The sequence below is a fragment of the Salmo trutta genome, chromosome 16 (genome assembly GCF_901001165.1).
Source record: "Salmo trutta chromosome 16, fSalTru1.1, whole genome shotgun sequence".
Classification (NCBI taxonomy): Eukaryota; Metazoa; Chordata; class Actinopteri; order Salmoniformes; family Salmonidae; genus Salmo; species Salmo trutta.
In genome coordinates, this window is record NC_042972.1 from 28,285,422 (window position 1) to 28,297,453 (window position 12,032).

A 12,032-nucleotide genomic window follows, 5' to 3' on the forward strand; every position below is an offset into this window, starting at 1 on the left:
AGTGTGTTTGATTCCCTGGACTACCCCTGTGTAAATGTATGCACACATGACTGTAGTCACCTTGGACAAAAGTGTCTACTAAAGGGAATATATTATTGTAGTTATCAGTTACAAAATTGGAAATAACATGCTTTGATTCACACATCCTATTGCAACTCCAATGTTTTAGCATAGCCTAAGCCTGATGATGTTTTTGGGAAGGGCAAAGGCTGAAAATCATGTTTTTGTGGAAGAAAATCAACGTGCATGAATCCAGGCAATGTTGAGGCAAAAATAATCCCGTTCTAAACTGAAATTATCAGTAGTTGAGGCAGCTAATTGATACCAACTAAAATGGAGTAACGTTTTCACATTCACCAACATGGCAGACGTGAATACCCATTTTCTCCAATCACATAGCAGGATTCTCCTCAGGGAGCACATCCGGTGGCGTTTCCTGTGTTTGTAAACTGAAAGAAATTGGAACTCGGGTGACGAGCCACGACAGACGAGGAAAATTAAAGGTAAATAACAAAAAATTACGTTTGAATATCACCAATGTTTTGTATGTTTAGTCGTGTATCAGACGATATTTGCCGAATTCGGCCTCCGCCTCTAAGCAAAAAAAGAAGTGACACGACTTGTGTTAGCGTAGACAACAGGGGAGGGGGAGAACGGTAGCTAACTACAGTACGCATCGACCATTCCCTATTTATCGCGAAATCTTGCTGTAACTGCTCAGTCTTGTGCCTCGTTTGATTGCAATCCTCGAACTGTTATTTTATCTAACTAGCTGTAATTATCCGGATCTAATCACATCGAAATTGCCTAGCGATATCATATTTCGATTTGTAGATGGATGGCAACTCAAGTTTGTACGATTTGATGTGCGTGGAGGCCAACGGTAACGCCGTTATGTTAGCCCGAAACAGCTAGCGCGTATTCGCTCTGTTTTGTTTCCGTGAGTTATGAGGAAATACTTTACATTTTTGGGTTAGTCAATTACATATTACATCAAGTAGTATTTCTACGGTGACAGTTAACTAGCATGTTTTTCACACTACTTGATGGTCAATAACCTTGCCCCGTTAACGTTACCTCGCTGCAGTGCAGCCAGGGAAAATAGCCAGCTAACTTTACTATTTGTAATAATCTGTTATGATAATCAGCTGCTAGTGTATCAAGAGGTTGCTGATGCAGTGGTTCTGGTAGAGCACCTGCGAAATTACAAATATTTATGTAGTGTTAGCAATGGTTGGTAAAATATATTTTTGGGGTTTCTCTTGGATCATTAGCTTGCCGGCTATGGGTGCCATTGGTTTAATTTGTAAAATGTTTTTCAATTATCTGGCTATGGGGTCGTTCCAGATGATTAAAATCACTTTCTGACTGCACCCCTTTTGATTTGAACAAAACCTTCCATATATATTTGCCCATGGTATGTGGTCAGAAAGTGACTTATTGACCCTGAATGACAAAACGTTCAGGAGATGGCGGTGCATAAATGTCCATTGCATTCGTTTTTGTCTCTATCAAATATTTTTTGGGTAACGATTAAGTACCTTACTGTGATTGTCTACAATTAAAATGTTCAAAAAGAAAAATAGCTTCTTAGCCAAGAGCAATTCTAAAGGAATCATTTTGCTAGGATTGTCTGGGAGTGCTCTGAGTAGGGAGGGGAAAACTAGCTGTTATTGGCAGAGAGGGTTGGAACTAACTCTCTTATTGGTCTATGATCTCATTTTACCTGGCCAAAATTCCAACCAACCGACATTTCAGGCAATCGTTTTAAGCAGCTCTTGTACTTAAAGGGCATTATTGTCATCTTCACAGTATTATTCCAACCTCATAGTTTGGAAATGTATAGACGGGTTGGCCGACAATGACGTGCCCGGGTAGGCGTGCGTTATGATTTTTGATGGTCAGATAGCTAGCAACAACGACAAGAAGCTGCCTTGTGGGGAATCTTAGGTGGCTTGTTTCAGCTCATTGTATATTTAAGCAATAAGTCCAATATACCACAGCTAAGGGCTGTTCTTATGCAACGCGGACTGCCTGGCCACAGCCCTTAGGCGTGGTATATTGGCCATACATCACAAATCGCCAAGATGCTTTATTGCTATTATAAACTGTTTACTAGCGTAATAAGAGCAGTAAAAATAACTGTTTATTTATAAACTAGGTGGTTCGAGCCCTGAATGCTGATGGGCTGACAGCCGTGGTATATCAAATCATAATTTTTTTACTGCTCAAATTACGTTGGTAACCAGTTTATAATAGCAGTAAGGCATCTCGGGGGGTTGTGGTATATGGCCAATATACCACGGCTAAGGGCTGTATCCAGGAACTCCGTGTTGCGTTGTGCTTCAGAACAGCACTTAGGTGTGGTATATTGGCCATATACCACACCCCTCAGGCCTTATTGCTTAATGATACCATGCTTTGAGGCGTTTTGACTGATTCCTGTGCTAATATGACAAATTCGCTAACGAACCCAGCAACTGTACAATGTATTTGAGACGAGTGCTCACTGTGCAAATGTGTTGGTTTTCAATAAACATTTGGAGACCAAATATAGTTTACATGTTGTCAACGTCTATGCCTCTGTCTGTTTTGCCCCATAGTTGCACACCTGTTGGTTTTATTGCTAAACAACTAACCCTTCTATTTAAAACGCAGAAAAATCTAGTTTTTGACTGCAATTGCCATTTAACTTTAACTCATTTTGCATATCCCACCCTACCACGAAACCCATGTCATCATCACTGAAACGGTTGAGATTGAAATCATTTGAAAGCTTACAGACAGAATTGTCAAACTTTTGTTGTCTAATAAAATTGACATTTTAAGCTATACCGTTCTGTTTTTTACGTGTCCATATATACTGAACTAAAATATAAATGCAACATGCAACATTTTTTTTTTTTTTTACTGAGTTACAGTTAATATAAGGAATTATTTCAATTGAAATGAATTTGTTAGGCTATAATCTATGGTTTTCACATGACTGGGCAGGGGTGCAGCCATGGGTGGGTCTTGGAATGTGGTAACACCCACTGGGGAGACAGGCCCAGCCTATAAGAAAGAGTTTTTACCCACAAAAGGGCATTATTACAGACAGAAATACTCCCCCCCCAGATGATCCCGCAGGTGAAGAAGCCGGATGTGGAGGTCCTGGGCTGGCGGGGTTACACGTGGTCTGCGGTTGTGAGTCTGGTTGCTAAATTCTCTACTACTTATGTTGGAGGCAGCTTATGGTACAGAAATGAACATTCCATTCTCTGGCAACTTCTCTGGTGCACATTCCTGCAGTCAGCACACCAATTCCACGCTTCCTTAAAACTTGAGACATCTGTGGTGTTGTGTGAAAGAACTGCACATTATAGAGTAGCCTTTTATTGTTACCAGCACAAGGTGCACCTCTGAATGATCATGCTGTTTAATTAGCTTATTGATATGCCACACCTGTCAGGTGGATGGTTTATCTAGGCAAAGGAAAAATTCTCACTAATAGGGATGTAAGTACATTTGTGCACACAATTTGAGAGAAATAAGCTTTTTGGGCGTATGGAACATTCCTGGGATTTTATTTGTATCAGCTCATGAAACATGGGACCAACACTTTACGGCCCAGTACATCACCGGGGCCAAGCTTCCTACCATCCAGGACCTCTATACCAGGCGGTGTTAGAGGAAAGCCCTAAAAAATTGTCAGACTCCAGCCACCCTAGTCATAGACTGTTCTCTCTGCTACCGAACGGCAAGCGGTACCGGAGCGCTAAGTGTAGGTCCAAAAGGCTTCTTAACGGCTTCTACCCCCAAGCCGTAAGACTCCTGAACAGATAATCAAATGGCTACCCAGACTATTTGCATTCAAATCAAAGTTTATTTGTCACGTGCGCTGAATACAACAGGTGCAGACCTTACAGTGAAATGCTTACTTACAGGCTCTAACCAATAGTGCAAAAAAGGTATTGCCCCCCCCCTCCTTTTACGCAGCTGCTACCTTGTTTATTATTTTTATTTATTTATTTCACCTTTATTTAACCAGGTAGGCAAGTTGAGAACAAGTTCTTATTTACAATTGCGACCTGGCCAAGATAAAGCAAAGCAGTTCGACAACATACAAAAACACAGTTACACATGGAGTAAAACAACATACAATCAATGATGCAGTAGAAAAAAATAAGACTATATACAATGTGAGCAAATGATGTGAGATAATGGTATATATAATAATAATAATAATGATACTATAATAATATAATAATGATATCTATGCATAGTCACTTTAACTCTACCTACATGTACAAATTACCTCGACTAACCGGTGCCCCTGCACATTGACTCTGTTTATTTGATTTATTTCACCTTTATTTAACCAGGTAGGCTAATTGAGAACAAGTTCTCATTTACAACTGCGACCTGGCCAAGATAAAGCAAAGCAGTTTGACACATACAACAACAGAGTTACACATGGAATAAACATACAATCAATAATACAGTAGAAAAAGTCTATATACAGTGTGTGCAGGGGAGGTAAGGCAATAAATAGGCCATGGTGGCGAAGTAATTACAATATAGCAATTAAACACTGGAATGGTAGATGTGCAGAAGATGAATGTGCAAGTAGAGATACTGGGGTGCAAAGGAGCAAGATTAATAAATAAATAGTTTGGAGATGAGGTAGTTGGATGGGCTATTTACAGATGGGCTATGTACAGGTGCAGTGATCTGTGAGCTGCTCTGACAGCTGGTGCTTAAAGCTAGTGGGGGAGATGTGTCTCCAGCTCCATTGATTTTTGCAGTTCGTTCCAGTGATTTTTGCAGTTCGTTCCAGTCGTTGGCAGCAGAGAACTGGAAGGAAAGGCGGCCAAAAGAGGATTTGGCTTTGGGGGTGACCAGTGAGATATACGTGCTGGAGAGCGAGCTACGGGTGGGTGCTGCTATGGTGACCAGTGAGCTGAGATAAGGCGGGGCTTTACCTAGCAAAGACTTGTAGATGACCTGGAGCCAGTGTGTTTGGCGACGAGTTTGAAGCAAAGGCCAACCAACAAGTGCGTACAGGTCGCAGTGGTGGGTAGTATGTGGGGCTTTGGTGACAAAACGGATGGCACTGTGATAGACTGCATCCAATTTTTTGAGTAGAGTGTTGAAGGCTATTTTGTAAATGACATCGCCGAAGTCGAGGATCGGTAGGATGGTCAGTTTTACGAGGGTATGTTTGGCAGCATGAGTGAAGGATGTTGTGTTGCGAAATAGGAAGACGATTCTAGATTTAATTTTGGATTGGAGATGCTTAATGTGAGTCTGGAAGGAGAGTTTACAGTCTAACCAGACACCTAGGTATTTGTAGTTGTCCACATATTCTAAGTCAGAACCGGCCAGAGTAGTGATGCTGGACGTGCGGGCAGCGATCGGTTGAGAAGCATGCATTTAGTTTGACTTGCATTAAAGAGCAGTTGGAGGCCACGGAAGGAGAGTTGTCATTGAAGCTCGTCTGGAGGGTAGTTAACACAGTGTCCAAAGAAGGGCCAGAAGTATACAGAATGGTGTCGTCTGCGTAGAGGTGGATCAGAGAATCACCAGCAGCAAGAGCGACATTGATGTATACAAAGAAAATAGCCGGTCTGTGAATTTAACCCTGTGGCACCCCCATCGAGACTGCCAGAGCTCCGGACACCAGGCCCTCCGATTTGACACACTGAACTCTATCAGAGAAGTAGTTGGTGAACCAGGCGAGGCAATCGTTTGAGAAACCAAGGCTGTTGAGTCTGCCGATAAGAATGTGGTGATTGACAGAGTCGAAATCCTTGGCCAGGTCGATGAATACAGCTGCACAGTATTGTCTCTTATCGATGGCGGTTATGATATCGTTTAGGACCTTGAGCGTGGCTGAGGTGTGCCCTTGACCAGCTCTGAAACCAGATTGCATAGCGGAGAAGGTACGGTGGGATTCGAAATGGTTGGTAATCTGTTTGTTAACTTGGCTTTCGAAGACTTTAGAAAGGCAGGGTAGGATAGATATAGGTCTGTAGCAGTTTGGGTCTAGAGTGTCTCCCCTTTGAAGAGGGGGATGACCGCGGCTGCTTTCTAATCTTTGGAAATCTCAGACGATACGAAAGAGAGGTTGAACAGGCTAGTAATAGGGGTTGCTACAATTTCGGCTGATAATTTTAGAGGGTCCAGATCTGTACCGGTACCCCCTCTTTACTGGTACCCTGTATATAGCCTCGCTATTATTTTACTGTTGATCTTTAATTATTTGTTACTTTTATTTTAAATGTTTTACTTAACACTTATTTTTCTTAACTGCATTGTTGGTTAAGGGCTTGTAATTAAGCATTTCACTGTAAGGTTATATTCGGCGTATGTGACATAAAATTTGTTTGAAATGTTTATATTTTTGTTCAGTGTGTGTTTGTTCAGTGTGTGTTGTAGCTAAGACCCTATATGACATAATCTGAGTTGTTTGTTGTGCCTGCCATTAGTTGAGACACAGAATACTCTTGAATACAGGGTGGGTCGGTGTCATGTTTGGGCTGATAACTTCATACACATTTGAGTAAATCTGACATTCCAACTTTCAAATATTACCACAAAGATGGTTGGAGGTCCACCCATCATAGAATGTTGACTTGAGTGGGAATATCCGTTACGTTATAAATTACATTTTTGATCTTTCATAGGAAACCTATTGAAATCATAGAAATAGATAATAGAATAGACAAACCCTTTGAAGTTGACATTCGACAGTGGGTGGAGCGGCATCCATCTTTCTGGCACTACTTGCAAAGTTTAAAGTTTCAATACAATTTAAATGTCAATGGTGTACCAGCTAAATTTCAGGTGTCTGAAGAGAGTGGTCCAGTTTAGGAATTAATTTCTATGTTTGCAATAACACCCACCTTGAATTCAAGAGTATACTGTCTCAACCAATGACGGGCACAACACAAACACTTAAGATGATGTCAAATAGGGTCGAAGCTACAACATTTGTGAAAATGAGAAATGTAATAAAGCTTAAATTATAAACATTTAGTTTGTTCAAGAAATCAGACTATTTTGAAAACCCGGTTTTGTTAGCTTTGAAATGATATCAAACTCCACCGTTTATAGTTTTCAGTGATGAAGACATGGACGTCTCATGGTATGGTGGGGTATGCAAAATCGGTCGACTTTGAGCACCTCGCTCAATGTTTTGGCATTGCGTTGCAAAAAGTCACTTTCTGACTACTGTTTCAACCATGGGTAAACATGTATGAAAGGTTTCGTTCAAATCAAAAGGGGTGCAGTCAGAAAGTGATAAAAATCATGTGGAGGCACCCTATTCTCAAATCTGTTAGCTATCAGCCCTTTCTTTGTCCCAAATTTATTGTAGATGTATTGTGGTCACCCTTGTTCAACAGCTAGCTAACGTTAGCTATCTTTATGTACACAATTGGTATTGTTCTGTATTGGAATTGCTTGAGAATCTCATTTTGGGTATTAGCTAGCTAGATGTGTTGTGTTGGTGTGACACTTGAGCGGCTCTTTCAAAATCTTAATTCATAGCCAAGTGACCAAAGGGTTATCCTACGAAGCACTTATGAGAAGTTAGTGAGGTAACTTTGGTCAACTCTGAGTTTTACTCAGGATAACGCGTCATAAGAAGGTGGCTTACCTTTTTAGCCAGGTACATTTCTATGGCAATGAATCCTTCAGAACTAACCTGCTCCGGGGCAGGCTGACTCCACTTCCTGAAGTGACTGAGCCACGAGTTGAGGACCATGAAATCAGATTCCCTCCCTCTGGCAAATATTGTCGTCATCCCCTTCATTTGAGGATTTAAAATATTTTATTAATCAAATGTTTGTTAAAAAATTATGTTAATATCACATTACATATTTAGTAATGACAGAATGCATTTTAAACTTAATGCACAGAAACTCGTTTGTATGACTTGATTATTTTGTCATTAGGAGTGGGGTGGCTTGTGGTTGTGCATTGATAAGCACATAAGTCGGCATTTAACAATAAGTAGTAATAAATAAAGACAGCACTTCTAAAAACCTATTTCACACCATAGCCTGCTGAATTTGCAAGATAACTTTTCTTTCATTTTGATTTCGGCACAAATGAAATTGTGGCATTGACTCGCCCATGGATTGATGTTTCAGCGTTGTCATTTAAGATTTTGGCGTTCGACAAGCCAAGTGCTACATGCATGCGCAGTTACAAGCTTGCTAGAGTTAGCGGCAGGCGGACGAGCGATATACACCATCGTAATACAGATGAGTCCTGAGATGGAATGTGATCCTAACTGAAGCTGGTTAGCTTTAGAAAACCCTGAGTAGATCTAGCTTGCTTTGTAGGATACCCCTTTGGTGACAGGAGTTAACCAAAGGACTGTCTACAGTTATTATGGCGATGCTTGTTTTTGAGTAAGAATTGGGTGTTGTGTGATTTGGAGTAGTTACAATTTGATTCACTGCAGGTTTTAGCGTTTAAACATTTTTTTTTTCATTATTATTGAATGCGTTTTCATGTTTTGTCCACATCGTCCTCTTCTTCAGTTTTAGTGCTAGATGAGTGAGGTGGGTGTGGCCTCCCATCAGACTGACCATCCTGATTGACGGATTCCTGGATGACCTTGTCCCCGCCCCCGTCCCCACCCTCACATACACCGTTCCCACTGCAATGTCACATCTGCCCAGCAGCTCAGTCCGCGATCATATGAAATGGGTTTGTTTTCCAACAAAAAATATAAAATTTCTACAACCAACATGCCTACTGTTAGGCTACATTTATCTTTTGTCACTCAGGATGTTGTCGTCATAAAAGGTTCTGTGTTTGAAGAAGTATTTGATATCGTTTATCATTGTGTTTCATACAGTTTCTAGTGTAGCTAACTCAGCCTCTGGAAGTGTTGAGTTTTTGTTTTCTCCTTTGTTTAGCTCCTCTCTACATCCAGACTGGTTCTGTTTATACAGTGAGCTCCGAACCTATTGGAACAGTGACACGTTGTTTTAGCTCTGTACTTCAACACAATGACTGAGGTTAAAGTGCAGACTGTCAGCTTTAATTTAAGGGTATTTTCATCCATATCGGGGCAACCAGTTAGAAATCACAGCACTTTTTGTACATAGTCTCTCCCCCACCCCAAAGTATTGGGACAAATTCACTTGTGTATTAAAGTAGTCAAGTTTTAGTATTTGGTCCCATATTCCTAGTACTCAATGATTACATCAAGCTTGTGATTCTAAACATGTTGGATGCATTTGCTGTTTTGTTTGTTTCAGATGATTTTGTGCCCAATACATTATTTATCATACATTTATATTGGCATTTTGGAGTCACTTTTATTATAAATAAGAATAGAATGTTTCTAAAGGCTTCTATATTAATGCGGATGCTACCATGATAACAGATTGACCTGAAGAAGCGCAGAATGATTGAAAGTTAAATGCACAAATATATCATACCCTCACCAAAAATGAAAGCCTTCCCCGTTATTGCAATGGTGGGAGGTTAGCATGTCTTGGTGGTATTATATTTGTGCTTCTAACTTTGGGACCAAATATGAAACTTTTTACTACTTTATACACACGTGAATGTGTCCCAAATACTTATGGTCCCCTAAAATGGGGAGGACTAGGTACAAAAAGTGCTGTAATTTCTAAACGTTTCACCCTAATATAGAAGAAAATGCCCTTAAAATAAAGTGGACAGTCTGCACTTTATCCTCATAGTCATTGTATTATTTCAAATCCAAAGTGTTGGAGTACAGAGCCAAAACAACAAATGAGCTCACTATGTATTTTCTAAATGTCTGATAGTGGATTTTCCTGACTCAGGCTCGGTTCTGTTCCCAGGCGGGGTTGCTTGGCTGTGAGGCTGTTCTCTCAAGTATGGCCCTGATGCAGGCCAGCTCCATGGCCGGTCCGCCCAAGAAGATGATGGCTCCGCTTGGCCATGGACCACCGCCCCAGAGGGATGGCCCAGACCGCGGTCCTCAGAGCCACATGATCCTGCCATCTGGAATGAGCTGTCCACCCCTGGTTAGGAGGTTGCTGGGGCACTGCAGAGGGGGAGGAGGGGACTTTGTTGTTTGTCATTGTCACTCGCTGAAAGAACAACAAATGAGAAATTGACATATTTCGCATTGGCTAGGTCTCAGCAGTAACTTGCATTTATGTAGGTCAAGCACTTTCTTACTGTGGGCTGCTAATATACCTAAATCATAGTCTTCAGTAATGATTTAAAGAGGCTGCCAGATATGTACAGCAATTGAAAAGTAGGCATGAAGGGAGGTTACCTTCTGTTTTTTGACAAAGCTTTTTTTATTTTTACTGTTCATTATTTTTCGTTTCCCAGCATAATCACATAAAGGATTCTAAAAAATCCTGTCCTTCACAATTTATTTTATTTAGAAAGCAAGGAATATATTCTTTCTTGTTTTATTTCTGTACGGTAATTCCTATTTGTACGTTCCAGGCTATCAAAAAAAAAGTCCAGTCAGGCTGACTCAAAGCCCTCTTTCCCTCTTGTCTGTGCACCCCAGCTTATCCGGAAGGAGGGCGACTTCCACACACCCCGCCTGCTGGACGAGAAGGAAATGAGGGCCAACGAAGACATGCAGCTGAAAAAGAAGAACAGGAAGTCAGGAACGCCCTGTAAAGTGAGAGAGCAAGACGGGAGGGGAGGGAAGGTCAGTGCCTCTGAATTTTTAAAGCAAAATTGACTCTTTTCTGTGTTTCAGAGGGATTGTGTTATAAAAACAGACTGAAAGTGTGTTTGTGTGCACGTCTGTGGGCGTTTGGTTCTCTGTGTGCTTCTATGTGTATAAGACTGACTTTTGTCTCTAGCTGAGTTGGTGCCTTTGAGTGCACATATTTTGTTTGTGTGGGGGGAGGAGTGGAGAGGAGATGGGGTTCTCTGGAGAGGAAAGAGGGGGGAGGGGAACACAACTGTTATTGTGTGAGAGAGGGGGAGCAGTAACATATGGGTGTGGGAGGGGTTAACCCTTCTCTAGGTTTTGGGTACTTTGTCATTTAAATGGTCAACTCTTTTTTTTTTATATAAGGAGCTAGAAATAATGTATTACCTTTTTAACCAGGACTATTTGGACAGTACTAGCTTTTCTCATACTGAATCAACCAATGTATCATATGTTTCCTTTTATACAAACGTGAAGTCATACTTGTAGTGATGATTTAGTAGATGTGTATCTTTGAGTTTTTGTCTGTGTGGTGTATTTAGGCCTAAATTTTTTGACGAGCCTCTATTCTGCCCTATCCTGCATAGGTGGTTGTTGTGGATGAGAATGGTAACTGTCCAATATCTAAAGTGCAGAAAAACTTCATCTGCAATCACTGTTATGGCGCATTTAGGAGTGGATATCACCTGAAGAGACACATCCTCATTCATACAGGTATGTGTCAAGACCACAATGGCCAGCTAACTTCTGGAGGTTCTCCATTACCAGTTAGGGAGATGTTTAAAATGCCTGGCTAATACAGTTAGAAATACATAAGGCCAGCAGAAACACCAGTTTGGATTAAGTGACTGGTGTTTTTAAGAATATGAGATGGCCTCCTTGTCTAGTGTCAGATTTTCATTCACCGTTTTTGGTGTTCTTTGTGGGGACCTTTCACTAAAACTGGTACTCTTCGATTTAGGGGAGAAGCCGTACGCTTGTGGCATATGTGACATGAGATTTATTCAGCGTTACCACCTGGAGAGACACAGCCTGATTCACACGGGTATGCGTCCTCTTACCATACCCATCTCTATCTAAACAGGCTACATCTGTAGTGCTGCACTGGAACCCCAGTATACAGGGTTTTCAGTGTTTGTCATTTGGACAGTAATTTCCAGCAAAGCTCACACTTCCTTTCACCTCAACTATATGAAGGAGAGGGGTTATCATCACAAATGTTCAAATGCTTCCCCCAACACCAGTGATAGTACAAATGAAAGGTCTGCTTGGTACAAATGTTTGTAGATTGTGCAGCCTTCTGTGGTCAAAGATCCCAGTTTTAGGACAATGCTTTGCTTTATCTAGGTGAAGG

General features: G+C 41.1%; 1 protein-coding gene across 27 annotated transcripts in view; it reads left to right on the forward strand.

Annotated features, from left to right (window-relative positions):
- Nucleotides 1-402: 402 nt before the first annotated feature.
- LOC115150480 (gastrula zinc finger protein XlCGF58.1) overlaps nucleotides 403-12,032 on the forward strand; it is a 39,257-nt gene continuing 27,627 nt past the window's right edge. For 25 of the 27 annotated variants that reach the window (XM_029693804.1, XM_029693811.1, XM_029693809.1 and 22 more), the window contains exons 1-6: nucleotides 403-503; nucleotides 8,535-8,703; nucleotides 9,834-10,019; nucleotides 10,523-10,669; nucleotides 11,266-11,392; nucleotides 11,640-11,723. In XM_029693804.1, the coding sequence (XP_029549664.1) occupies nucleotides 8,659-8,703; nucleotides 9,834-10,019; nucleotides 10,523-10,669; nucleotides 11,266-11,392; nucleotides 11,640-11,723 (589 nt within the window). In that variant the 5' untranslated portion in view covers nucleotides 403-503; nucleotides 8,535-8,658. The remainder of the gene's footprint in view (nucleotides 504-8,534; nucleotides 8,704-9,833; nucleotides 10,020-10,522; nucleotides 10,670-11,265; nucleotides 11,393-11,639; nucleotides 11,724-12,032) is intronic. The other 2 variants (XM_029693808.1, XM_029693805.1) reach the window with 2 other exon arrangements.